Genomic DNA, 2,437 nt, shown 5'->3' on the forward strand with positions numbered 1-2,437 from the left:
GTTTATTTTCGTGGTTTTCTACAATTCGGCCATCTTAAACCGTATAAAATTGATTTTCGCGGATTTTATTTTCGTGGATTTTGAAAAAACGCGAAATCCACGAAAATTTTGGGCCACGAAAATTTTCCGCTATACGGTAATTCATTTTCATATTTTACAAATTGTCATAAAAATATCTCACGGCATTGATGATAATAATAATAATTTTTTATTATTCATAATTAACAGTCAAGTCATTGGCTAGAAACTGATAAAGGAAAGTCATTTTTTTCTTATTAATTTGAGACAGTGTCTTCTTGTTCCTTGACAGCTTCTCTTCTCTTGTAGAGTTCATTAATACCTCACCAAATATTGATGCTATAAATAGTAACAGTACATTGATGCTATAAATAGTAACAGTGTATTGATGCTATAAATAGTAACAGTACATTGATGTAGGACTTTAGCCCACTTTTGGGGCAACTTTAAAAATTATAAAAATCTACATGTAAATTTCATTAAAATCCGCTCAAACTTTCTACGCAACATAAGAACATGTACAGTATATGTGCCAGAAAATGTCATAAAATAAAAAATTCTCTTCTATTCGATTTTGGAGAAAATTGGACAAAAGTCCTCGTATTATAATAGTACAGAGTCTTTGGTCCAATTTTAGAGCAACTTAAAAAAATCCAAACTTATCAAAATCAGTTCAAACTTTCTACAAAACATAAGAACATGTATGTGTATCAATAAAATAATTTAAATGGACAATTTCTCCTTTTTATTTTGGTGAAATTTGACCAAAGTCCCTGTGCTGTAGTAGAGGGACTTTGGTCCCAAAGTCCATTTATGCTTACCCAATACTTTAGCATCCATTTTGTTTTCTTGTGAATGTTCTAAAAGTTTCTTAAGAAATGTTACTATAAAAACAAAACACCTTCTGTGAACCTCAGCCATTTGCAACAACACCTAATAACAACAACAATAATAATAATATCAATTTAATTTAGTGTTCAATAAACTCATGTTGTACATGTATAATTAAAAGTACATGTATCATACATGTAAATGTACAAGTAGGTAAACGTCCATATACACATGTACATGTATAGTTACATGTACATAGTCCCTGCAGTGTACCTGTCTACAGAGTGTTGGGTTGTTGGAGGCGTCCATACATCTCTGATGGACTGATCTTGGTACCACTGGATCCTCCAGTGATCTTAAAAATTTCAACAACACAGCAGCGACTGAATAAACACTACCAACAGATGAGAAATGATAATAACTAATGTGTCTCAGACCCAGTACTGAAATTAAAGTGTGTATAAGACCCGGCCCCACTCACCCAGTTCCTCTCCCCCAGTATCCAGTGTATCCCTTATCTTCTCTCTCTCTCACTAGAGAGTCCACCATCAGTGAACAGTGCAGTCTGTGGAGTATAATAATGATAATGATAATATACTCTAATTATACAATCAATTCTAATTATAAGGACGAGAAATTATTTTCCTAACAAAGAGTACATGCAAAAATGAGCTTTAATAGTTCTATTATTATAAAGATGTGAAATTATTTCTTTCTTACTGCATTCAGTCCGTGGTCTAAAAGTTACTGCACTAGTCTGTACAGTTCCTTTGGTATGTCTAATGGGGGCGGAGCCTTGCAGACTGAGAGGGCATGAGAATCATACTCCTCCCACGATGAAGACTAAACAACAACAATAACAATAATAATAATAATAATATTATTATTATTATTATTATCTCCATTACCATGGTAATTAAGGTCCAGTAGTTGAGCAGTGGGTACTTCCCTGACGTAGGTGTGTACATGTATTAGGGTTTCAAGTGAAGACCCAAAACATGTCGAGAGTAGGTCCCCACTGATGGATATGAATATGTCTTTCTCTCCCTCAAGATTCAGTACTAGAATGTCATCAAGACTGTCCGTTCCTTGTTGAATGAAGTCTCACATGATCACTGTCTATTATTCACTGCATGTTAGATTAATGGAGACTTCTTCAGCTAATAGGGAGAGAGAGAGAGAGAGAGAGAGAGAGAGAGAGAGAGAGAGAGAGAGAGAGAGAGAGAGAGAGAGAGAGAGAGAGAGAGAGAGAGAGAGAGAGAGAGAGAGAGAGAGAGAGAGAGAGAGGTCATTAGTTAAGTGTGTATCTACCACTGATACACACTCCCCAGTTGCTACTCCTACTTGACAGTACAGTGACCATGTACATGGGTAATGGCTCATTCATTATTAATTACCAGTGACACCTGCTGTTGCTTTTATGGAATGTACCCTAATCTACTCCCACTATATCTTCACTCAAGTAGATATCTCAGTCCTCAGGTATTACATTACTTATACACACACCTCCAGACAGGCTGGACTACATGTACATGTACAGGCTACTGAGGCTAGCCTCTATATAATGGACACTTTGAAAGTGTCTCTG

The 2,437-nt window shown here is 35.5% G+C and overlaps 1 protein-coding gene across 1 annotated transcript in view; it reads right to left on the reverse strand.

The window, feature by feature from the left end:
* Positions 1-184: 184 nt before the first annotated feature.
* Positions 185-2,437, reverse strand: part of LOC100633482 (type II inositol 1,4,5-trisphosphate 5-phosphatase-like) — a 5,324-nt gene continuing 3,071 nt past the window's right edge. The window contains 6 exon segments of the mRNA XM_020003494.1: positions 185-357; positions 840-951; positions 1,123-1,250; positions 1,331-1,378; positions 1,758-1,952; positions 2,395-2,420. Of these exon segments, the coding sequence (XP_019859053.1) occupies positions 212-357; positions 840-951; positions 1,123-1,250; positions 1,331-1,378; positions 1,758-1,952; positions 2,395-2,420 (655 nt within the window). The 3' untranslated portion in view covers positions 185-211.

Source organism: Amphimedon queenslandica, unplaced genomic scaffold (assembly GCF_000090795.2).
Source record: "Amphimedon queenslandica unplaced genomic scaffold, v1.1 AMPQUscaffold_12637, whole genome shotgun sequence".
Taxonomy (NCBI): Eukaryota; Metazoa; Porifera; class Demospongiae; order Haplosclerida; family Niphatidae; genus Amphimedon; species Amphimedon queenslandica.